A 24,096-nucleotide genomic window follows, 5' to 3' on the forward strand; every position below is an offset into this window, starting at 1 on the left:
TTCCTATCGCTACTATGCTTAGACAGTGGCACTCTCTCTCCCCCTACCAGTTTTCTGTTTTTATTTATTTCAGGAACATATATAGCGCCATCAGTTTTCGCAGCGCTATCAGGTTTACATATATATTGTACATTCACATCAGTCCCTAACCCTCAAGGGGCGTACAATCTAAGGTCCCTAACTCACATTCATACATACACATACTAGGGACAATTTAGACAGGAGCCAATTCACCTATCAGCATGTCTTTGGAGTTACAGTAAAGGAAATAAGTATTTGATCCCCGGCTGATGTTCAATGTTTGCCCACTCACAAAAAAATGATCGGTCTAAAAATCGAATGTTCGGTGTATTGTAACACTGAGAGACAGAATAGCAACAAAAAATTCAAAGAAATGCGTGTCTAACAAATGATGCACTGATTTGCATGTTCATGAGGGAAATAAGTATTTGATCCCTTATCATTCAGCAGGATTTCTGGCTACCAGGTGTCTTTCATACAGGTAACAAGCTGAGATTAGAAGCAGTCTCCTAAACAGAGTGCTGCTAATCTCATTTGATTTTTTGGGGGGTCAAAAAAACATCCTTGCGGCGTTTTACCGCATTTTGCAGTGCGCTTTTACAGCTAAAAAACTCCTCTAGAAAGCCACCAGTCCTGGGTTTTTTTTCCAGCTAAAAAACATTGATTCCAGTCTATGTGTGCATGGACACATAGGGTAACATGCTGGGGGGGTTTACTAGCTGTAGAAAAACCGTCAAAAGTCAAAAAGAGCTGCAGCAAAAACGTCCCATGTACATGGAGACAGGCCAGAGTACTTGGTGTCATTCTGGACTCCAACCTATCCTTCCAGCCCCAAGTCCAATCTTTAACAAACTCGTGCAGACTCCACCTCCGCAACATCGCCAAAATCCGCACGTTCCTAACCCCAGAAACCACTAAACAGCTCATCCACTCCCTCATCATATCACGACTCGACTACTGCAACTCCCTCCTCACTGGCCTGCCTCGCCGCGGGCTATCCCCGCTTCAGTCCATCCTGAATACGGCAGCCAGACTCATTCACCTTTCCAACCTCTCCATCTCCGCCACCCCCCTCTGCCAATCCCTCCACTGGCTTCCGATTGCGCAACGGATCAAATTCAAAATCCTAACACTGACGTACAAAGCCGTCCACCATACTGCCCCGAACTACATCACTGACCTAATATCCAAGTACCGCCCAACACGCACACTCCGCTCCTCTCAAGACCTCCTTCTCCCTAGTTCCCTGGTCTCCTCCTCCCATGCCCGCCTCCAGGACTTCTCCAGGGTGTCACCCATCCTCTGGAACTCCCTACCCCAATCCATCAGATTATCACCTACTCTCCTCTCCTTTAGGCGCACCCTGCAAACCCATCTCTTCAGGGAAGCCTACCCCACCCCCTGCTAACTTGCCGACCTCCTCCACTCTTCCTACCACTCCATCCCCCACAGCTATCTCCTCCTGTGCCACCATCCCCTCCCTCCTAGATTGTAAGCTCGAAAGAGCAGGGCCCTCGGTCCCCTCATGTTTTGCATTGTATTGGTATTGTTCTGTCACATGTTCTGTCCCCCTTTGTAATGTACAGCGCTGAGCGAACTATTGGCACTTTATACATACTGTATAATAATAATAATAATATACATAGAGGGAGATTTAGTAAAACTGAAGAGTGCAAAATCTGGTGCAGCTGTGCATGGCAGCCAATCAGCTTCCAACTTCAATTTGTTCAATTAAGCTTTGACAATGGAAGCTGATTGGTTTCTATACAGAGCTGCACCAGATTTTGCACCCTCCAGTTTTAGTAAATCTCCCCCTTAGTCTTTCTGTAACATGGCAGGCTGCTTCTATAATGAGGTTTAAATAATCACGCCCTTGGAAATTGTCGGGCCGAGCTCTGCTGGCTATTCACTCCTGCAGGAGACGGATTTATCTCATTTGCCATTCAATTACAAACTCTACCGAGAACCTTTTTATGTTACCGATAGTATAAGGGACTCACCTCTGTCCACCAAGTGCTGGGGTTGCTTTGGCAGGATGCACTGTGCTCTGTACAACAAGAGTGGGGCACGATACTGCTGTTCCTCATTTCCAGCCAATCAGTGTAATTCTTCACGCCACAGCAACGGAACTGAAAGGGAGACAACATCAGTAACATATACACTAACAGTGTCCATTTAACCTCCCTAGCGGTCTGATTATGTCAGTATTTCTGTGCTCAAAGCGGTACGTTGTTTTCAATGGAAATTTGTAGTTTTTTTTTATTGTAGGCCTGTAATTCTTAGGAATAACTCACTGAAATCTGTCCGAACAAGAGTCTAGTAAACATCCCTGGAAGAAAGTGTCAACATATAGATACATGACGTTGCTTGGTATAGAACGGTGTTTGTAGGCAAAGGTACCTGCACTTCAGACTGTTCTTATCATAGATAGGTTTCAGGCCTGGCCAGGTTCAAAATTTAACCTCCCTAGCGGTCTGATTATGTCCATATTTCTGTGCTCAAAGCGGTACATTTTTTTGCATGGAAATATGTATTTTTTTTATTGTAGGCCAGTAATTTTTAGGAATAACTCACTGAAATCTGTCCGAACAAGAGTCTAGTAAACATCCCGGGTAGGATAAAATTTGAAACACGAAATCATAAATTATAATATAATAAATAATCATAAAAAATAATAATAATATAATAATAATACATTTAATTCAATAATTTAATCAAACCAAAAACACTGAAATATGAAATATAGCGCCAAGTTCGCACATCGCTGAGCAAAGTCGCAAAATCGTTTTCAGTGTCTGATGAGGAATTTCCCCCTCGAATCATTATCACTCAATTCTGCAAGTGGTTCTGATTTACTATCACTGTTCTCTAGCCGGTCTAAAACCGCTTTTGACCTAAAGGGGCGCTTTTTGGACGCCATGGACGTTTCTCAGTTTCCAGGCAGAAAGAACAGTAAAAATGCAGGCAGGGCGCCGGACAAAGCACTCGGGACAAAATGTATGTGAAATGGTTTGATATAGTAATGGAAGACTATCATATTTTAGTACATTATGTGTATGTAAAACTTTTACATTTTTGAATCTCCCACCGTTTCCGTCCCCCGTACGTCCCGACGCTTTCAGGGAACGGAACCCCGGCATCGGCCAGAGGAGATGGCCGGGGATGCTTCAGGGGGGACATCGCGGGAGCGCAGGACAAGGTAAGTGATCCAGGGATCCCAGAGCAACGCTGCAGGGTATTCCCGAGTGTAGCTCGGGGGGGGGGGGTTACCGCTTTTGGTTCTGAAACTTTACCCCGAGCTACACTCGGGAATACCTCCAGGGAGGTTAAACAGCAACTCCAAAGACAATGAAAATAGAATAAGCCAATCTCCTGACAAAACATTTTTTGGAAAAGAGTAGAGGAAGGTTGCAACTTTCGATGTGACTTCTACCCCTCCCCTACTCTTTGGCTGGCCATATGCAATGCAATTTTCTGTCCAATTTCTGCCCAATTTCCTTTGGATTTACCTTCAACTACGTAGTGCAAGAACCTGCCTAATTGGATGCAATTGAAAGTGTTGTTAGGTTTGACCTAACAACGATTTGGTAAATCTAAACCAAAAATCTCAAGAAAATTGTATAATGTATGGCCAGCCTTAGAGATATCTAAAAACATTATAGGTATCAGTGGTTACCTATCTGGGATGCAGCTGTTTCTCATTGCTCCAGGAACCCCCTAGCAGTTTCTGGAGGAACCCAAGGGTTTCATGGAACCCTGGTTGAGATAGGTTGAGTTAGACGGTTGAGACAAACCATTTAACACTGACAGGGGTGGTCAACTTTTATTTATTCATGTAAAACCTTTATCTGAAAAGGAACAAAGCTGCTGCTGTAACTGACTGTAATGTGTTAGCTGGAGTTTGTCTTTAAATTGTTAATGTATCTAAATCCGCTAGTGCATCCAACACTATGCCCCCCCCCCCCAGACTGACAATGCTGCTGTCCAAAGGTGTTTCTGTTGCTGCCTTATCCAGAGTATAGGCATCTTAATCAGTTGCGTCCCCAGGTGGGAGCGGGGGGGAGGGGGGTGACACACGGGGTGACACCTAAATTAAAAAAGAGCAGAAATTATATTTGGCCCGATCGGCCGGACCCTCTCCATGAGCTTTTGCAAGGCAGTGGCGCCAAATTCTGGATTGATCATTAGTTTCAAACGAATAATAAACACCGGGATTAAGGAACAGGAAGGAACCGGCGGTTCCGAACTGCGCATGTGATCGAATCTAACGTCGTCGGAGGCTCGGAGACGGAGCCAATCAGCTTCACTGAAGTTTGCAGCTTTGAAGACCAGAAAAGGAAAGTTTTAAAGCAAGCCGACGATCCATTATGCTCCCAAATCCGCAGATCCGGTCCATCTTGCGGGGATCGTCGGCATGCAACCTATATGGGGATAACTGATCTTGCAGCACCGGTCTGGGGGGTGCGACGGGGACACAGGGAGGGGAAGAGCCAGCCAGGCTGTTTGTGCATGACAGGGACTGCCCACCTCTGGAGGGGTGACACCATGTGTTACTGCACCGGGTGACACCAACCCCAGGGACTCCCTGATCTTAATACAGGGGGTGTGTCACTGGCCAGATCAATTTTATTTGTTTTATTTATTACAGGTACTTATATAGCGCTCAGGGGCGGACTGACAACTCATGGGGCCCAGGGGCAAAAGGGGATCATGGGGCCCCTGTGTCCTTGCCCAAACTCAAAAAAGCCTATGAAAAAGGTACCAGGGGCATCTCATGGGGCCCCCTACTGACCCTGGGCCCTCGGGTAGTGCCCGAGTTTCCAAATGGTCAGTCCGCCCCTGATAGCGCCATCAATTTACGCAGCACTTTACATATATATTGTACATTCACATCAGTCCCTAACCCTCAAATGTACATTCACATCAGTTCCTAACCCTCAATTGTATATTCACATCACCCCCAAGGGGTGTACAATCAAAAGGTCCCAGACTTACATTCACACATGCACATACTAGGGCCAATTTAGACAGGAGCCAATTCACCTATCAGCATGTCTTTGGAGGCTGGGAGGAAACCAGAGTACCTGATGCAGGCACAGGGAGAACATGCAAACTCCAGGCAGGTGGTGCCGTGGTTGGGATTCAAACCAAAAACCCTAGTACTGCCAGGTGGAAGTGCTAACCATTAAACCTCTGTACTGCCCAAATAGGTAAAAACAGAGAGAAAAAAAAGCCTAGAAAAAGAAAACTATTCCCTCCTAGATTGTAAGCTCGAAAGAGCAGGGCCCTCGAACCCCTCGTGTATTGTATTGTTACTGTCTTGTCTCATGTTCTGTCCCCCACTATAATGTACAGCGCTGAGCATACCCTTTGGCGCTATATAAATACTGTATAATAATAATAATAATACAGCCAACTCTAATCATTGGTAAGCTGCAATATATTAAAGTTTTGCTTTTGGTTTTAATACCACTTTAGGTCTTCAATGTGAAATACTATAACGAATAAAACCTAATCAGACAATTAATACAAACACTGTCATCTGATTCTAAGTTGATGCACTATTCTGCATTTTCCAACACAGTAAAAGGCATAAGAAATAATATTTATAAACAGAATGTGATCACACCAGTTACAGTACACGGAAAAGTCACGAATACTGAATTTGCTATTTGGGTCAACTAAAATGAAACCCTTCTTAAAATATTAACACACATCAATGCAAAGAATTTTGGTGTAAAGATAGCTTCACCCTAGAGCCCGAAGATAAACCACATATCTGTTGTAGCCAAGTCATATTACTTATGGACCCACAAGCCACGTGACCATGGCTACCATGTTAATGTAAAGAATGAGGCAAAGGTCCCACAGCTGCATAGCTCTAAGAAGGTTGAAGGCTGCTCCATGCTACTATAAAGAGGAACAAATTGGTGAACTCCGGGACAGGGGCGGACTGACAACTCATGGGGCCCTGGGGCAATAGGGGATCATGGGGCCCCTGTGTCCTTGCCCAAACTAAAAAAAGCCTATGAAAAAGGTACCAGGGGCATCTCATGGGGCCCCCTACTGACCCAGGGCCCTCAGGCAGTGCCCGAGTTTCCAAATGGTCAGTCCGCCCCTGCTCCGGGATAAGCAAATATTGTCTAAATGAACGAGGAGAGCAACTCAAAAGTTTATTCTGTAGCATCAGACTAAGGGGTTTTGTAGTTGATGGTAATCTAGGACTGGTTCATTTTAATGAAAGTGAGCCAGTCCACTCTTGGGACAATGGGATTCGCAACTCCATAACAAAACCTTTTGCTGCACCAGAGATCCTCCAAAACATAGTGTCAGGAATGGACTTGTCAATGGTGGTGGGACTCACCTACCTTGTGGGCTGCAGTACCAGGGTTGGCCAGCGGGTGCTCTCAGCAACCAGAAGCTCACTCCTGCAGTCAGCCATCACCTGAGGCTGATTGCAGGAAGTGTATTTAAGGAATGGCCAGACCTGCAGTCAGGGCCTTGGTGTATGTTTCCCATGAGCCCCTGTACCTGCATCCTGTCTGCTTCCTGCCTGATTCCTGATTCTGCTTGATCCTGACCCTGAATGAACTCCGCCTGTCCTGACCTCTGCTATTCCTGACCAGCCTGCTCCTTTGGTACCTTGTCTGCCTGATTGTTCCTGACCCGGCCCGTCTGACTACGCTCTGCCTACTCCTTTGTGTCTTGTCTGCCCGATGATTCCTGACCCGGCCCGCCTGACCACTCCACCTCGCCAGCCCTGACTGCTCTTGTCTGTGTACATTCCGTTATCAGTTGGAGGTTTGGTTTTGTTATATTGTGCGTTATATTTGTGTATAACCCTTAATAAATTATATTGTTACACCATACTTGAGCCTGCATTTCCCTGTGTCAGTTCACGCATCTCTGGTCTTACCGGGAGCCCTGACACATAGTATATAAAAAAAGACCCTCTAAGCACATTGGCTGCACGGTGACCCAGAGCTCCAGGGCATACTGTCCAAGCTCTGGTTAGTTGTCCTACCTAGACATCCAGGTCCATGGGGTCCTCACCTATGAGAGTGTCTGCATGAGTTTTCAACCAGATGTAGCCATCAATCATGCGGTTCAAGCATTACAGACCTGTGACCACTGTGGTTTCAGAATTATCCGGAAAGCAGTGCTGAGACAGCCACTGCCACTCCTCCTTTCAGGAAGAATCAGAGGATTGGAGGCTCTCTGGTCATCAGAGGGAGAGCCACCATCAGGAAACTTTCTTATACAACACAGTGTGACATTTTGGGCTCATTCAGGAATGGTGGCAGTAGATCGGTCATTTTACCCTTGTGTGGGGAATCTTAAAGGGTACTCAGACATTTACGCATAGAAGACCCCGTTCATCAAACGTTGTCTGCAGCAGAGAACCCTTGAGTCCTTTGTTTCACTGGGGACAATGCTGTCCTCCAATATCTAACCCCATTCACAGGTAGCACTCTCCAAGACAGGTGCTAGGTTTAGATAGTTAGATTTAGTTTGTATTTTGATAGGTACATACAGTTGTCACACTGTAGACAGTGTGGATGCAACTGTTGTTAAAGCGGAGTTCCACTCAAAAGTGGAAGCTCCAATTATCTGCCTCCTCCCATCCTTCGCTGCCACATTTGGCACTTTTTGGGAGGGGAGCAGGCACTTGGTTTTGACAGGTACCCACTCCCACTTCTGGCTCAGTTTGCGAACTGAGCCGGATGTTCGGCTCCCTCTTTCCCCCCTGCAACCCTCTGGGACATTTCACAGGTCCCAGAGGACTGTGGCCCATTCCCAAAGCACAGAGTGATTCGTGCATGCGCAGTAGGAAACTGGCTGTGAAGCCCCAAGGCTTCACTGCTGGTTACCCTTAGTCAAGATGGCAGCGCCAGCTGACTTAAGAATTGGCTGGGGGTGAGGACACTGCTGGATCCCTGGACAGGTAAGTGCCCTAATATTAAAAGTCAGCAGCTAAAGTATTTGTAGCTGCTGACTTCTTATTTTTGAGAGGGGGGGCCGGATCTCCTCTTTAAATAAAATCATAACTTGCACACTGTAATCAGTGTTGATGTGTTCTGCTAGTAAGGTCTGCTCAGTTTGTTCAGCTGCTACCAGCCTGATAGCTCCCTCTGCATCCAGAAAACTTGAGAAGCTTCTGGATAATAGCTGTGGATCTGTGCAAATGGTAGCATGAATATTGATACAGCCCTGGTCTATCCCAAACAGATTGGCTCTGCCCACATGGAAGAAAAATATATTTTAATATATATTAAATATATTTTAAAAATATTCTTCCCAAATATATTGACATATATTTGAAATGCTACAATTTTAGCCGTATTCAATATATTAAAAGAAAATTATATATATATATATACACATATACATACACACACACATACACATATACACTGTATGTTAAAATGCGTTTTTATATATTACAAAATATATGAAAAATATATAAATAATATATAATATATATATACACACACATATATACTGTATGTTAAAATGCGTTTTTATATATTACAAAATATATGAAAAATATTTTTACAAATATTTAAATATATTCTTCAGATTCTTTTTAACATATAAAAAAGTAATGCTAACATATATTTTTACATATATTTGTAAATGCATTTAAAAAAAATGTATATTAAATGTATTTTTAAAGACATACAGTATATTTGAACATGTATTTTTAAAAATATTTTTCATATATTTTGTAATATATAAAAAATGCATTTCAACATACAGTATATATATATATTGAAATATATTTTGAAATACATTAAATACGGCTAAAATTGTAGTATTTCAAATATATGTCAATATATTTGGGAAGAATATTTTTAAAGTATATTTAATATATATTTTTCTTCCATGTGGGTGATGGCAGGGAAGGGATAAGGGGTGGGCAAGAGGGACAGCTGCCCTGGGCATAGCGGAGCAAGGGGGCAGAAAATGGACACAGGATACTAAACCCATTCTATGGTATGCATTAGCAGTGGGGGAGGGGGTGCAGTTCCGCATTCTTGCCCTTGGCACTACATGAACTTGTCCCCGTGCTCTCTGAAGGCATGCTAGGTAACTGTATATATTCTGTGAGTTCTGTGTCATGCTATGGTGCTGGACATAGTGGGCTGGGTGAAAAAAAGTCCTGGATTCTTTCCTGGATACACATAATATAACTGGATATAACATTTATAGGTAAAGTTGATCCGGGGAATATCCGATCGCCTCTCGGGGGATCAGGAAGGAATTTTTTTCCCCTGCAGGAGCCAATTGGATCGTGCTTTGCTGGGTTTTTTGCCTTCCTCTGGATCAACTATGGGTGTAGGATTATAACTTTTTTTACAAGGTGAGGCTTTACATACACTTTAACATACAGTGTACATTACAATGTGGTCGTGTTGGCACCTTGGTAACACACTATTATTTAAAAGATCGTTAATTTACCTTTTGGTTATTCTGGATACTGTTTCTTTTTGGTAAGACTTTTTTCGCGACTTTCTATATAATTGGTATTGCCACCAGTAATGCTTTGCAATTCATTCTATCATAAAACCGACAAACATGCAAAATGAAGGCAGCGAAGCGTTGCAGAGCTCCGTAAAACAGTACAGAGCGATAAAACGCTTACAAATACGATCCTATCTGATTACTGCGAGCTCTAATATATCACAGTCTGGTTCAGAGGGGAGAATTAGCAGGTTCAAGGGATTTATTAGCCACAAACACAATGACAGGAGAGTGCTGTGACTAATGGATGAGAATAATAACAGCGTGTGACCTCCATTGTGTCGCAATGGCATCATCCCTGATCAGCTTCACCTGAAAATCGCTGCAGAGTAATTGCTCACGTGAACTGGCAGCAACTCTCAAATATGAGCTTCTTTGGGGTATTTTAATTCTTTCTTGGATGTGAATACATTCTAGGTTTACCCTGCTGTACTGTGTTAACCCCCCACCTCCAAAGATCTATTATATTTTATTTTTGTAACAATCATGTGCCCATGTTGCTAAAAAGCTTCCTAATCCTTGTTCGGAGGTATAACCTGCTCTCCTTCCCTCCTGCTGTAGCCAATACGACAACAGACGGCTAATTCATAAGTGCAGCTTGCCTTGGCTGTGAGTACCTTTTACAGACAAGCAGTGGCAAGAGGAATGCAGAGGGAGGTGGGCATGTCATTATCTGCATTCCTTTTGCCACTGTTGTCTGTAGAAAGTAACCGATCTAATAACAGCTTTTAAGGAGACGACTAATTCATAAGCGCAGCTTGCCTTGGCTGTAAGCACTTTCTACAGACAAGCAGTGGCAAGAGGAATGCAGAGAATGACATGTCCCACCTCCCTCTACATTCCTCTTGCCACTGCTTGTCTGTAGAAAGTAGTTGATCTAATAACATCTTTTAAGGAGACGGCTGATTCATAAGCACAGCTTGCCTTGGCTGTAAGCACTTTCTACAGACAAGCAGTGGCAAGTGGAATGCAGAGAATGACATGTCCCACCTCCCTCTACATTCCTCTTGCCACTGCTTGTCTGTAGAAAGTAGTCGAACTAATAACAGCTTTTAAGGGGACGGCTGATTCATAAGCGCAGCTTGCCTTGGCTGTAAGCACTTTCTACAGACAAGCAGTGGCAAGAGGAATGCAGAGAATGACATGTCCCACCTCCCTCTACATTCCTCTTGCCACTGCTTGTCTGTAGAAAGTAGCCGATCTAATAACAGCTTTTAAGGAGACGGCTGATTCATAAGTGCAGCTTGCCTTGGCTGTAAGCACTTTCTACAGACAAGCAGTGGCAAGAGGAATGCAGAGAATGACACGTCCCACCTCCCTCCACATTCCTCTTGTCACTGCTTGTCTGTAGAAAGTGCTTACAGCTGAGGCAAGCTGCACTCATGAATCAGCCGTCTCCTTAAAAGCTGTTATTAGATCAGCTACTTTCTACAGACAAGCAGTGACAAGAGGAATGTGGAGGGAGGTGGGACGTGTCATTCTCTGCATTCCTCTTGCCACTGCTTGTCTGTAGAAAGTGCTTACAGCCAAGGCAAGCTGCGCTTATGAATCAGCCGTCTCCTTAAAAGCTGTTATTAGATCGGCTACTTTCTACAGACAAGCAGTGGCAAGAGGAATGCAGAGAATGACACGTCCCACCTCCCTCCACATTCCTCTTGTCACTGCTTGTCTGTAGAAAGTGCTTACAGCCGAGGCAAGCTTCACTCATGAATCAGCCGTCTCCTTAAAAGCTGTTATTAGATTGGCTACTTTCTACAGACAAGCAGTGGCAAGAGAAATTCAGAGGTCTACATTCCTCTTGCCACTGATTGTCTGCAGAAATAGGCTAATCTAATAACAGCTTTTAAGGAGATGGCTGATTCATGAGTGCAGCTTGCCTCAGCCTATTTCTGCAGACAATCAGTGGCAAGAGGAATATAGAGCCTGACATGCCCCACCAACCTCTGCATTTCTCTTGCCACTGCTTGTCTGTAGAAAGTAGCCAATCTAATAACAGCTTTTAAGGAGACGGCTGATTCATGAGTGAAGCTTGCCTCGGCTGTAAGCACTTTCTACAGACAAGCAGTGGCAAGAGGAATGCAGAGAGGAGGGACATGTTATTCTCTGCATTCCTCTTGCCACTGCTTGTCTGTAGAAAGTAGCTGATCTAATAACAGCTTTTAAGGAGACGGCTGATTCATAAGTGCAGCCTGCCTTGGATGTGAGCACTTTCTACAGACAAGGAATGCAGAGGGAGGTGGGGTATGTCAGGCACTGCATTCCTCTTGCCGCTTCTTGTTTGCAGAAAGTGGCCAATCTAATAATAGCTTTTAAGGAGACAGCTGATTCATGAGTTCAGCTTGCCTCGGCTGTGAGCACTATCTACAAGCAAGGAGTGGCAAGAGGAATGCAGAGGGAGATGGGGCATGTCATTCTCTGCATTCCTCTTGCCACTGCTTGACTGCAGAAAGTGGCTGATCTAATAACAGCTTTTAAGGAGACGACTGATTCATGAGTTCAACTTGCCTCAGCTGTGAGCACTTTCTACAGACAAGCAGCAGCAAGAGGAATGTAGAGGGAGGTGGGACATGTCATTCTCTGCATTCCTCTTGCCACTGCTTGTCTGTAGAAAGTGCTTACAGCCAAGGCAAGCTGCATTTATGAATCGGCCGTCTCCTTAAAAGCTGTTTCTACACACAAGGAAAGCAGAGGGAGGTGAGGCATGTTAGGCTCTGCACTCCTCTTGCCGCTGCTTGTCTGTGGAAAGTGTTCACAGCCAAGGCAAACTGCATTTATGAATCAGCCGTCTCCTTAAAAGCTGTTGCTAGAACGGCTAGGACAGGGGGGATGTGGGACAGGTTGGTACTCATAGGGTTAGAAAGCACTTAGGGAGCAGGACAAAGTACTACATGTCATTTTTCCCATAGGGGACAGGACTGTAAGAAAAATGTAATGACCTTCTTTAATGTGGTTGTAAACCACAGACATGAAATATGAACAAAGAATATCCCTCTATAGTGTGTGCTTGTCTCAGTTCAGAGAGTTAAGTGCCATTTCTGTCTGCTGCCTCATTCCTATGTTATCAGCACGAGTCACTTCTGACAAGTTTTCCTGACACCAAGAGAAAAATGGTGGCAGTGGTGGGGGATCTCCAGCAGATTGACAGCCTCAACTCTGTTCCTGTGAGTTGTGTGAAGGAGGTGTGTCACCTCTCTCCAATCAGCTTTCAGAGCTCTTCTCACTGAGCTCTACAGTGCATAATTTCAGCTCTCCTTATTTTTTTTGTGACCTCTCAGACAAGCTTTATAAATTCAGCACTTTGAATGGCTACGGAGAAGAGAGTGCTAGAGATAAACAGGTACAGCTTTTATAGGATGATTTTTGTCATCTCTGTGTATCGCTGGAGGTCATGTACTTCACTGGGTATATGTAAGGGTTTACAGCCACTTTAAGCTGAACTCCAAGTAAATAGCCAAATGCACATGTAAGAGCTGTTAAAATTTTACATTTTGGCCCAACCACTCCTGAGATCTCCACAACCCTTCCACATAGCAAAGCCAGGTTGGTGACCTGACTTTTCTCTTTTTTGCATGTTTAAATACAGCAAGGTCATCTTTCTGTCCCCAGCCTTCGACTTGACAATGCAGAAGCAGCAGCAGGCTGATGAGTTCATCACTCTGCTCTCCCCTCCTAGTTGCGTGACCTGCAGTATTTCATATCATGGAGTATACAGCAGGAGACTTCGCCGTGCGCGAGGCACTTGCTGTCAGAATCTCCAGCAAATATAATTGTATAAAAGTAACATGAGTGTGCACAATGTACATACCTCAGTCTGCACTATGTCCCAAGCATTCGTTAGTCCTAGATTATCTTTTGTTTGATACAGCGCTAAACCTTTCTTCAGGTCTTCTTGGGCGTAACTGTGAAACTGTTGGGAAAAAAAAGTTTTGACAGATGACAGATGTGTGTGTGGCCCGATTGACATGCAGAAAACTTCAGGATGGTAGAAGTGTCAGCTGTCACAAATATTTAAAAATCACATACAATGAAGTCACAGCATGTCCATCTTTTCTATTTTGCATCTTTTCATTTGTTCATAAGCAAGTCTGCCCGGGTTTAATCATTGAAAGCGAAGGTCCAGTCGGAATTAAAAAAAAATAAAAGTCTGCAGCTACAAAAACTGCAGCTGCTGACTGTTAAAAAAATGGCCACTCATCTGACCCTCGGTCCCGTGGTGTCCTCACACCTGCCGGGCTGACCGAACGTTCTGTCTTCTCGGCACCGGCATCTTCAGTGTGGGCACCCAGCTGTGAGAGCTTGCGGTTTCACAGCCGGGTACCCACTGCGAATGCACAAGTAGCGCCGCGCTGTTTGTGAATGGTCCTGTAGTCTTTTGGGACCTGTCACATGTCCTAGAAGACTACGAGGAAGGGGGGGGGGGGGGGGGGACAACTTCCGTTTCTAATCACCTAGGCCAGTGGTGTCCAAACTGCAGCACGGGGGCCAGATGTGGCCCTTTCCTTGCTTTTATCTGGCCCTTGGGGCATTATTCCTACAACTGATACCAATGACGGAGAACTATTTCTCCCACTGACACCACTGATGGGGTGCTATTCCTCCCACTGATACCAATGACGGAGCACTATTCCTCCCACTGACACCATTGATGGGGTGCTATTCCACCCACTGATACCTATGATGGCACACTATTTTTCCCACTGATACCAATGATGGAGCACTATTACTCCCAGAAATACCAATGATGGGGCACTATTCCTCCTACTGATGCCAATGATGGGGCACTATTCCTCCCACTGATACCAATGATGGGGCACTATTTCTCCCACTGATACCAATGATGGGGCACTATTCCTCCCACTGATACCAATGATGGGGCACTATTCCTTCCACTGATACCAATGATGGGGCACTATTTCTTCCACTGATACCAATGATGGGGCACTATTCCTCCCACTGATACCAGTGATGGGGCACTATTCCTCCCACTGACACCAATGATGGGGCACTATTCCTCCCACTGACACCAATGATGGGGCACTATTCCTCCCACTGACACAATGATGGGGTACTATTCCTCCCACTGATACCAATGATGGGACACTATTCCTCCCACTGATACCAATGATGGGGCACTATTCCTCCCACTGATACCAATGATGGGGCACTATTCCTCCCACTAATACCAATGATGGGGCACTATTCCTTCCACTGATACCAATGATGGGGCACTATTCCTCCCACTGATACCAATGATGGGGCACTATTCCTCCCACTAATGCCAATGATGGGGCACTATATTTTTCTTCCATGTGGGTATATATATATATTGGGTCCCCAAACTTTCTAAATAAAGGACCAGTTTATTATCTTTCAGTTATTAGGGGGGCTGCCCCATCTTTGGTGTTAGTGGGAGGAATTGTGCCTCATCGTTGGTGTCATTGGAAGGAATTGTGCCCATTATTGGTGTCATTGGGAGAAATTGGGCCCCATCATTGGTGTCATGGGGAGGAATTATGCTCCGTCATTGGTGTTATTGGGCCCCATTGTTGGTTTCATTAGGAGGAATTGTGCCCCATCGTTAGTATCTTTGGCAGGAATTGTGCCTCATCTTAGGTGTCTGTGGGAAAATTAAGGGCCCCATATTGGGTGTCATTGGGAAAAATTGGGCCCTTGTTGTTGGTGTCATTGGGAAAAATTGGGCCCTTATTGTTGGTGTCATTGGGAGGAATGGTGCTCCATCGTTGGAGTCATTGTGCCCCATTGTTGGTGTCATTAGGTGAAATTGTGCCCCATCGTTAGAATCTTTGGCAGGAATTGTGCCTCATCTTAGGTGTCTATGGGAAAATTAAGGGCCCCATATTGGGTGTCATTGGGAAAAATTAGGCCCTTATTGTTGGTGTAATTGGGAAAAATTGCGCCCTTATTGTTGGTGTCATTGGGAGGAATTGTTCTCCATCGTTGGAGTCATTGGGCCCTTATTGTTGGTGTCATTGGGAGGAATTGTGCTCCATCATTAGTATCTTTGGCAGGAATTGTGCCTCATCTTAGGTGTCAGTGGGGGAAATTTTGCCCCATTCCTGGTACCTGTGAATGAAATAGTGCCCCAAGGACATGATAAAAGCGAGCAAAGGGCCCCCAGACCACAGTTTGGGACCACTGATATATACAGATATGTACTGCACAGATATTTGTTTTCATATATTCTAGGTGTATGATTTGATACAGTTCATAACTATATTACTAGTAGAGACACATTTGTTTTTTAATTATAAAAGCCTAAACTATAGAAATAAAAAAAAGATGCAGAGTTCTCCTTTAATGTGGCCAAAAACATGATACTGACAGGCAAACAATAGAGAGATAAAACCCGGCACTGAGCACTTACATTGTCATTGTAGGCGAAAAACAGGACGAGACTGATTATTTCAAGAAGAAAGATGATCAACAGCACTACAAAGAACTGCGGAGAGAGAGAATATGGCTGTCGTTAGACATTCACACGTGACAACATTATCAAAGATCTTTTCATCTGAGCTACAGGCAGCCCCCCCCCCCTCCCTCCTGCTCTTCAACTGCTGCTACACCATGATATCCTGAAAGAGAACCCCGTATGTCATTACTGACAATGCAAATAAATAGAACCTGCCTGCCATACGGCTTTGTAATGAATTCTGAGATCTGTATTTTGCAGCGGAACCCTCTGCAGAGTGAGAGTTGGAAAATGCTGCCTTAAAGAGACATGGAAAAGAGGAAAAATTCCTGATTGTTAGCCACCATCCCTAAAATAACAAGGAGATGAAGAAGGAGGGACCCCCTAGGACTTTGAAGGCTTAAATAGTACCATAAATATTTTAAAAAGTACAAATTTTTATTTGTGAAAAATTGTTATGACACATAGACATACAATACAATACATCATACAGAGTCATAATACAGCATCGAAACCAGAATATGAATTTACATGATAAGGATACCCAGTGTGACTGGCCATAGAGCAGTGGTTCTCAACCTTCCTAATTCTGCGACCCTTTAATACAGTTCCTCATGTTGTGGTGACCCCCCCAACCATAAAATTATTTACCCAGTAATTATAATTCATGAAGTGTCGTTTTACCTCCAATACTGCTGCTTTCAACACAGCAGCTGCTTTCTACACAGTAGCTGCTTTCAACACAGTAGCTGCTTTCAACACAGTAGCTGCTTTCTACACAGTAGCTGCTTTCAACACAGTAGCTGCTTTCATCACAGTAGCTGCTTTCTACACAGTAGCTGCTTTCAAAACAGTAGCTGCTTTCTACACCGTAGCTGCTCATTACGCATCGTAAATATGTGTTTTCCCGATGATCTTAGGCGACCCCTGTGAAAGGGTCATTCGACCCCCAAAGGGGTCGCGACCCACAGGTTGAGAACCACTACCATAGAGGATATGAATTATGGAATCATCATTGATGTACAATTCCTGCAGAGATACTATTCTAATTGTTCCAACATGTTTCGGAGTGGCTCCACTCCTTCCTCAGGGAAAAGAAAGAAGAACTCTGCGTATGGATGACAGGATACCCAGGATGACTATGTGTGACTGGCCATAGAGGATATGAATTAAGGAATCATCGTTGATGTACAAAACCTGCAGAGATGCTATTCTAATTGTCCCAACACGTTTCGGAGTGGCTCCACTCCTTCCTCAGGGAAAAGAGAGAACTCTGCATATGGATGAAATCATCTGCAAGATTAAGTATGTTTGTTTGGAATAAGTCTCATATCCATAACAACATTTCCGCTGTCTGGGTTCGGTCGGCCCCACAAAAAAGCGTTTTGGAGTGGCTCCAGTGTGACTATGTGTGACTGGCCATAGAGGATATGAATTATGGAATCATCATTGATGTAAATAACCTGCAGAGATACTATTCTAATTGTCCCAACGCGTTTTGGAGTGGCTCCACTCCTTCCTCAGGGAAAAGAGAGAAGAACTCTGGGTATGGATGACAGGATACCCAGGATGATTATGTGTGACTGGCCATAGAGGATATGAATTATGGAATCATTGTTGATGTACAAAACCTGCAGAGATGCTATTATAATTGTCCCAACGCGTTTCGGAGTGGCTCCACTCCTTCCTCAGGGAAAAGAGAGAAGAACTCTGCATATGGATGACAGGATACCCAGGATGACTATGTGTGACTGGCCATAGAGGATATGAATTATGGAACCATCGTTGATGTACAAGTCCTGCAGAGATACTATTCTAACTGTTCCAATGCGTTTCGGAGTGGCTCCACTCCTTCCTCAGGGAAAAGAGAGAAGAACTCTGCGTATGGATGACATCATCTGCAAGATTAAGCATGTTTGCTTGGAATAAGTCTCATATCCATAACAACATTTCCGCCGTTTGAGTTCGGTCGGCCCCAAAAAAAAGCGTTTTGGAGTGGCTCCAGTATGACTATGTGTGACTGGCCATAGAGGATATGAATTATGGAATCATCATTGATGTACAATTCCTGCAGAGATACTATTCTAATTGTCCAACGCGTTTCGGAGTGGTACCACTCCTTCCTCAGGGAAAAGGGAGAAAAGGGGAAAGGGGAAAATGCAGGGAAAACTCTGCATATGGATAACATCATCTACAAGATTAAGCATGTTTGTTTGGAACAAGTCTCATATCCATAACAACATTTCCACTGTCTGGGTTCGGTCGGACCCTAGTCATACGAGGTGACATTTTGAAGTATCATGTCTTTTAATCAACCATCCTTTTTGCACTTTCATGTACTGTAAGTATATCTACAGATTACAAGGTATTACATATTGTTATGGATATGAGACGTGTTCCAAACAAACATGCTTAATCTTGTAGATGATGTCATCCATATGCAGAGTTCTTCTCTCTTTTCCCAAGGAAGAAGTGGAGCCACTCCGAAACGCATTGGGACAATTAGAATAGTATCTCTGCAGGAATTGTACATCAATGATGATTCCATAATTCATATCCTCTATGGCCAGTCACACATAGTCATACTGGGTATCCTGTCATCCATATGCAGAGTTCTTTTCTATTTTCCCAGAGGAAGGAGTGGAGCCACTCCGAAACCCATTGGTGAGTCTCATATCCATAACAACATTTAATACCTTGTAATCTGTAGATATACTTACAATACATGAAAGTGCAAAAAGAATGGTTGATTAAAAGACATGATACTTCAAAATGTCACCTCGTATGATTAGGGGCCGACCGAACCCAGACAGCGGAAATGTTGTTATGGATATGAGACTTGTTCAACGCGTTTCGGAGTGGCTCCACTCCTTCCTCAGCGAAAGAAAGAAGAACTCTGCATATGGATGACATCATCTGCAAGATTAAGCATGTTTGTTTGGAACACGTCTCGTATCCATAACAACATTTCCGTTGTCTGGGTTTGGTCGGCCCCTAGTTGTACAAGGCGACATTTTGAAGCATCGTGTCTTTTAACCAACCATTCTTTTTGCACTTTCATATCTTGTAAGTATAAGATTACAAGGTATTAAATGTTGTTGTACACCCATGAAGGCTGTAAAAGCAATAATTTCTCCTTCTCTCTGGCTGCATTCTTGCAGCCATTGAGAACTACTGTGTGAGCTGTGATTGGTCACAGCTTGTCACATGGTACAAGGCTGCCTTGTACCATGTGATCGCTGTGATCATTCACATATTTCACACGTTGTAAGCAATGATGTCAGAAGTGACATCTTGCTTACTACTCTGCATGTGATCACTGATTGGCCAATCAGTGATCACATGATCGGGACCTCGCACAGAGGTCACCAGAGGACACAGCGGGCACCGGATCGCGGTGCTGCGCACTCCCAGGGAGCGCACACAAGCAGGGGGTTGGGAGGACGTTTACAAATGGCCACCCGACCCTGAACTGCCACCGCTGTATATAAACGGACGGATGGTAGGTGGTTAATCTGCCCAGCAACAAGCTGGCCAAAAAAAAAAAAAACATTAAAAAATGCAAAAAAGGATCAAAAGTGTGTGCAAAAATGGCAAACGCACTGCAAAACAGAGAAAACACAAACTGCATTGTTGTTAACCAGGCTTGAAATGCATTGAAAATGCAGCAAAATTTCATCAAAAAACGCACCAGTGTTGCATTTTTTATGCGTTTTTTGAGAAACGTGACCTCTGAAAAAAAAGCACCCTACATGTGGTAAAATTGTTGCAAAATCGCAGGTAAAATTGCGGGTAAAATCGCAACAAAATCGTGGGTAAACTCGCACGTTTTTTGGTGGGCATTATCGGCACTTTTTTTCTTATTGTTAAAATGCTGATAACACTGTTTTCATCCTGTGCATTTTGGCCGCCGATATATCGGTACATCCCTAGTATAAATGCATAATAAACAAAAAAAATCCCCCCAAAAAAGAAGAATCGAGTTTCATAAAAATAACTGTGATGAAAATTGTCCCAAGAGAAGTCAATCTTGTAAAGAAAATCCTGGTGCACACCATAAAACCTCCAAGTGCTCCACCACTTCAGTGTGCATTAGGAACTCTTACTAGAATTGATGGACAAGAGTCAAAGAGAGCATATGAATCTCAATGGTCCCTGTTTAAAGGAAAAGGCATCCTCCGGATCAACTGTCAAATCCTCTAACTCAAAGTCATAAATAATAGGTGCCTGTAAAAAGACTCCCGGGAGCTGGGTAAATCACTTCCTAGTTCCGGACTGCACGATGACGTCACAAGCAGAACCTGTCTGTTTACATCCACCTGCCCTTAAACTTGCATGGAGCTTCCAACTAGGTTTGCCTGAAAAACTGGCATGTGGACCTGATCTGAAAGCCCACGTGAACGGGACCTTATTGAAAAAATTAGGTGAATACAAGCACATTCACTTGCCTGGATTCAACTTCAACATTTGCCAGAATCATAAAAGCTGACTGGGGGGATATGAAAGGCAATTGTAAATGAAGAGATCAGAAGGAACTGTGGCAAATGTATGCAAAAACACTCCGTCCCGGGAACCAGGTAAATCACTTCCTAGTTTCGGACTGCACGATGACGTCACAAGCAGTACCTTCACCCAAACAGAACCTGTCTGTTTACATCCACCTGCCCTTAGACTTGCATAAAGCTTCCAGCTAGGTTTGCCTGAAAAACTGGCAGGTGGACCTGATCTAAAAGCCCATGTGAACGGGACCTTATTGAAAAAATTAGGTGAATACAAGCACATTCACTTGCCTGGATTCAACCTCAACATTTGCCAGACTCAGAAAAGCTGACTGGTGGGATGTGGAAGGCAATTGTAAATGAAGATATCAGAAGAAACTGTGGCAAATGTATGCAAAAACACTCCGTCCCGGGAGCCAGGTAAATCACTTCCTAGCAGGGGCGGACTGACAACGCATGGGGCCCCCAGGCAATAGGGGATCATGGGGCCCCTGTGTCCTTGCTCAAACTCAAAACACACCCAAAAAAGCCTATAAAAAGGTACCAGGGACATTTCATGGGACCCCTTACTGACCCCGGGCCCTCGGGCAGTGCCCGAGTGCTCGAATGGTCAGTCCGCCTCTGCTTCTTAGTTTCGAACTGCATGATGACATCACAAGCAGTACCTCTACCCAAACTCAGAAAAGCTGACCGGTGGGATGTGGAAGGCAATTGTAAATGAAGAGATTAGAAGGAACTGTGGCAAATGTATGCAAAAACACTCTGTCCCGGGAGCCAGGTAAATCACTTCCTAGTTTCCGACTGCACGATGACGTCACAAGCAGTACCTCCACCCAAACAGAACTTGTCTGTTTACATCCACCTGCCCTTAGACTTGCATAAAGCTTCCAGCTAGGTTTGCCTGAAAAACTGGCAGGTGGACCTGATCTAAAAGCCCATGTGAACGGGACCTTATTGAAAAAATTAGGTGAATAGAAGCACATTCATCTGCCTGGATTCAACCTCAACATTTGCCAGACTCAGAAAAGCTGACCGGTGGGATGTAGAAAGCAATTGTAAATGAAGAAATCAGAAGGAACTGTGGCAAACGTATGCAAAAACACTCCGTCCCAGGAGCCAGGTAAATCACTTCCTAGTTTTGGACTGCACGATGACGTCACAAGCAGTACCTTCACCCAAACAGAACCTGTCTGTTTACATCCACCTGCCCTTGGACTTGCATAAAGCTTCCAGCTAGGTTTGCCTGAAAAACTGGCAGGTGGACCTGATCTAAAAGCTAATGTGAATGGGACCTTATTGAAACAATTAGGTGAATACAAGCACATTCACTTGCCTGGATTCAACCTCAACATTTGCAAGACTTATAAAAGCTGACCGGTGGGATATGAAAGGCAATTGTAAATGAAGAGATCAGAAGGAACTGTGGCAAATGTATGCCATATGGGCAGTAAATGGCTTTGGTATAACTGCATTTCTCCATTGGAAATCTTTGGGCCTGACTTATTCGCAGTACAAGCATTAATCATCAAAAAAACGAAGAAATCAAAGTGCTACCAAATTGGTATAAAATGGTTGATTGTCGTACGAATGCTAAAACAAGATGTGATAGTTTCCCTTTTAGCTGAGCTTCTAAATGTGTTTTTTCTCCAACAGCTCAGGAAAATCAATGATAGCATAATCCCTCCTTGGAATGTATGTGGTAGGGCCAGTGATGATGGATGTGTCGTGATCTTGAATAGGGTGGGCTTTATCTTAAAATGTGGTTGTGTAGGAGTGTTCAGTTACATAGTTTGGAGGAAAAAAGACACAAGTCCATCTAGATCAACCAATAGAAAAAAACAAAACAATAGAAACCCTCCATATACACAATCCTATACCTACAGTTGATCCAGAGGAAGGCAAAACAAACCCCCCAATAAAGCATGGTCCAAAGCTTGCTGCCTCAACCTTCGCAACATCTCCAAGATACGCCCCTTCCCAACCAATGACACCACAAAGCTCCTAATTTATTTATTTCAGGTACTTATATAGCGCTGTCAATTTACGCCGCGCTTTATATATAAATTGTACATTCACATCAGTCCCTAACCCTCAAGGGGTGTACAATCTAAGGTCCCTAACTCACATTCATACATACACACAATAGGGCCAATTTAGACAGGAGCCAATTCACCTACCAGCATGTCTTTGGAATGTAGGAGAAAACTAGGGTACCCAGAGGAAACCCACACAGGCACAGGGAGAACATGAAAACTCCAGGCAGGTGGTGCTGTAGCTGGGATTTGAACCAATGACCCTAGTACTGCCAGGTGTAAGTGCTAACCATTTAGCCACTGTGCTGTCCAGTTCACTCCCTGGTTATCTCTCACCTCGACTGCTGCAACTCCCTCCTCATTGGCTTACCTTTACATAGACTATCCCCCCCGATTCAATCCATTATGAATGATGCTGTCAGACTCATCCACCCAGGGGCGGACTGACAACTCATGGGGCCCCCGGGCAATAGGGGGTCATGGGGCCCCTGTGTCCTTGCCCAAACAAAGCCTATGAAAAAGGTACCAGGGGCATCTCATGGGGCCCCATACTGACCCCGGGCCCTCGAGCAGTGCCCGAGTTTCCAAATGGTCAGTCCACCCCTGCATCCACCTTACCAACCGTTCAGTGTCTTCCACCCCTTTCTGTCAATCCCTGCATTGGCTGCCACTCACCAAACAAATTAAATTCAAAATATTACCAACTTACAAAGCCATCCATAACTCGGCCCCCAGCTGCATCACCAGCCTGGTCTCAAAATATCAACCAAACCGCTCTCTTTGTTCCTCCCATGAGCTCCTGATCTCTAGCACCCTTGTCACCTCCTCCCATGCTCACCTCCAGGACTTCTCCCAAGCCTCTCCCATCCTATAGAACTCCCTACCCCAATCTGTCCAACTATCAACTACTCTGTCCACTTTTACTAGATCTCTGAAAACCCTTCTCTTCAGAGAACTCTATCCTGCCTCCACCTAACAATTGTATTTTCACTTTCTCCATCAGTTCATCCCCCACTTAATACCTTCCATATCTCTTGACCCTGCCTTTTAGATTGAAAGCTCCAACGAGCAGGGCCCTCTGATTCCTCCTGTATTGAATTGTATTGTAACTGCACTGTCTGCCCTCATGTTGGAAAACACTGTTGGCTCTACATAAATCCTGTATAATAATAATTTGCTCCAGCGGGGGGGAAAAAATCCTTCCCGATCCCCAAGGTGGCAATCGGATATTCCCTAGATCAATGAAACCTGGTGTAATGAACAAGAAACAAATGGTCAATACACATAAAACTACTTGTACCACCCAGTCCCTCTTTTTTTTTTGTATATAAAGTTTATTGAATTTTACAAAAGCAATTGTCAGGGTCCGCCGCGGCGTCCGTCCCGGCACATGCGCAGTTTCGCCAGCTCGCGCCGGGACACAGGCACTAGGTCCCGGCCGACCGCGGCAGGGGGAAACTCGCGCATGCGCACTAGGCACCGCGGGTGCGCGCCGAGCACCAATGACAGCGCAGGGCGCCATATTTAAAGATGCCCTGTGCTGTCACCAATTGCCGTTAGGTCTCCCTGTGTTCCCCTGCGTTCCTGT

At 44.4% G+C, this 24,096-nt stretch overlaps 1 protein-coding gene across 2 annotated transcripts in view; it reads right to left on the reverse strand.

Annotated features, from left to right (window-relative positions):
• The window catches only part of LOC149443833 (tetraspanin-4-like), a 122,724-nt gene that overhangs the window by 37,882 nt on the left and 60,746 nt on the right, over positions 1–24,096 (reverse strand). For both annotated transcript variants that reach the window (XM_089655155.1, XM_089655154.1), the window contains 3 exons: positions 15,932–16,006; positions 13,352–13,453; positions 2,022–2,150 (listed from right to left, as the gene is read on the reverse strand). In XM_089655155.1, the coding sequence (XP_089511281.1) occupies positions 2,022–2,150; positions 13,352–13,453; positions 15,932–16,006 (306 nt within the window). The remainder of the gene's footprint in view (positions 1–2,021; positions 2,151–13,351; positions 13,454–15,931; positions 16,007–24,096) is intronic.

The sequence above is a fragment of the Staurois parvus genome, unplaced genomic scaffold, assembly GCF_062004578.1.
Source record: "Staurois parvus isolate SC_StPar_1 unplaced genomic scaffold, SC_StPar_1.0 ptg000827l, whole genome shotgun sequence".
Taxonomy (NCBI): domain Eukaryota; kingdom Metazoa; phylum Chordata; class Amphibia; order Anura; family Ranidae; genus Staurois; species Staurois parvus.